The 2,500-nt window shown below is 32.4% G+C and overlaps 1 protein-coding gene across 1 annotated transcript in view; it reads right to left on the minus strand.

Moving 5' to 3' along the window:
• Positions 1–957: 957 nt before the first annotated feature.
• The window catches only part of LOC131993301 (clathrin heavy chain linker domain-containing protein 1-like), a 41,416-nt gene continuing 39,873 nt past the window's right edge, over positions 958–2,500 (minus strand). The window contains exon 11 of the mRNA XM_059359146.1: positions 958–1,864. Within this exon, the coding sequence (XP_059215129.1) occupies positions 1,668–1,864 (197 nt within the window). The 3' untranslated portion in view covers positions 958–1,667. The remainder of the gene's footprint in view (positions 1,865–2,500) is intronic.

The following is a 2,500-nucleotide window of genomic DNA, read 5'->3' on the forward strand; positions in this document are numbered from 1 at the left end:
AAGCTAAAAATGTAAATGAAGAGATACACAACACAATGCAGGAGTGATGAAAAAAACTACATAAACAATAAACAAAAAAATGAAAAATGCACTGAGAGACACAAAAAAATATGTTGAACATTGAATGATAAAAATAATAATAATAATTAATAAATATGAATGAATACATTTTATAAAATATATATGATTGTTATTAACTTAATTAAATATTATTTTTATCATTTTATTATTTAAACGTTACATTTGTTTGTTTGGCTCAAGTTATTTATTTACACAAAAAAAATATTACGCCAAAGATATAGATCTCATAACAGGCACAAAATAAAATTAAAAAAAAATAACGAGAGAGTCAAATAAATACTCTAAATAAGTTGAAAATTATTATTATTATTATTATTATTAATAATACAATAACAAATGGATTGGTTAAAATATATGAATGAAACAATGGTTTATTATTACTGTTGATTATTATTTAAACTATGAAATTATGAAAAGTTTTGTGGACTTTTTAAATGTTTTACAGGACTTTATTTTTACTTTAACAACATATGATAATACATTCTGATAAATTATTATAGATTACTATAAACTACACAGTTGAAATCAGCCAACTTTTAATAAATATGATCTGAAGTAGAAACATGTTCCTGAAGTCTTTTGTGATTATTATTAATAAATAAATGATGATTTATTGGAAATGAACAACAAGAACATTATATTTTAATAATCTGGTGCTTTAAAAGTGCTCCATTATTAAACAAATGAGCATATTATTTCTGTTTGAGTGTGTGTGAGTCTGTTGGCCACCTGCTGGCCGTCACCTGTCACTGCTCCAGACTTTTACCTGAGTCATGTCACTGAAACTCAAAGGTCAAAGGTCACAGAGATAACAGGGATCACGTGTCTGATGATGTAACGGCACAGAGGGACAAACAGAGTTACACCCAGAAAACATCAAATAAAGTGTTTCTTTTTATTGTGTCATTCTACTTTTGTGTGTCTGGTTACAAAACACAACAAAGTTCAGTCTTATTAAGTTCATTTGAATCAGACAGAGATTCTGACGTTGGAGAGTAAAGAATATAAACATGGTTTAACTTCAGGAAACAGAGCAAACGTTCAGCACAACAGTTAAACTCATATCAGGACCGTTTTGTGCACAAATTGGTCCCTGAAATAATAAAAATAATCTTTGACTTCTTGTCATTAAAACCGACTTTTGCACAGGATGAAATTTAGAATTTAAAAAAAAAAATTCTCTTGATTTGTAACTTTATAATCTCAGATATTTTTACTTTTTCTTGTCAATTTTGCCAGTTACATCTCAGAGAATATCCACATTTTTTCACATAAATTTAAGGCTTTTATTTTTTATTTATATTGCCCCATATTAACATACAATCACCTGAATATGCTACCCGAACTAACTTAAGATTTACAATTGAATTATTATATTTAAGCATTTTTGTTATCTCGAGGAATGTAAAGGACACTGTGGTGGTGAGAATCAGTAATAATTTATCTTTTAAAAATCAGGAAAAACATGAAATTCTTCTGTTTTAATCACAGAAAGTTAAAGAGTCCTTAAAGAATCCAACAACCAGAACTCCTGCTGCTGATGTTGGTGGTTTTGTGGTTTTTCTACCTTTCAGGTTCAGTATTTCTCACAGGAAGACGTGCTCCATGAGGCGGGCTCCCTGCAGGTCCGGGGACAGGACCCGGGTCCCGCTCTGGTCCAGCAGGACGGCCAGCACGGCCCGGCTCAGGTCGGCCCGGTCCAGCTCAGAGCACAGAGACGCCACGCTGGTCCAGACCTCCACCGAGGAGCTGCTGTCCTGCAGGATCGCCTCCTCCAAAACCCCTGAGAGGAGACACGGAGGTCAGAGGTCAGAGGTCAGCTCAGAGAGCTCTCTGTTGCACCAGCACTCATTTTGCGTCTCTCTTTAGTCATTTTGTGTCATATTGCCGTATTTTTTAGGAGTTGGTTGACATTAAAGAAGACAAAAAAAGACAAAAAAAAAGACACAAAATTACAACAAAAAAATATTTTGGCGTCTCTTTAGTCATTTTGCACCTTTTTTTGTCATTTTGTGCCTTTTATGGGTAAATTTGGAATATTTTTTGTCATTTTGTGTCTATTTTGAGCCTTTCTTTGGTAATTTTGCACCTTTTTGGTCAATTTGTAGTTTTTTTGTGTCATTTTGCGCCTTTTTTGTTCATTTTGTGCCTATTTTTTAGGAGTTGGTGGACATTAAAAAAGAAAAAAAGAAAGTCCAAAAGAAGACACAAAATGACAACAACATAAAAATAATTTTGCTTCTCTCTTTAGTCATTTTGCACCTTTTTTTTTGGTCATTTTGCACCTTTTTTGGCAATTTGCGTTTTTATTGTGGTCATTTTGTGTCTATTTTCTCATTTTGTGTCTCTTTTTAGTCATTTTGTGCCTTTTATTGGTCCTTTGCGCCTTTTTTGGGTCATTTTGCAACTAATGTTTAGG

The sequence above is a fragment of the Centropristis striata genome, chromosome 20 (genome assembly GCF_030273125.1).
Source record: "Centropristis striata isolate RG_2023a ecotype Rhode Island chromosome 20, C.striata_1.0, whole genome shotgun sequence".
In the NCBI taxonomy this organism is placed as follows: Eukaryota; Metazoa; Chordata; class Actinopteri; order Perciformes; family Serranidae; genus Centropristis; species Centropristis striata.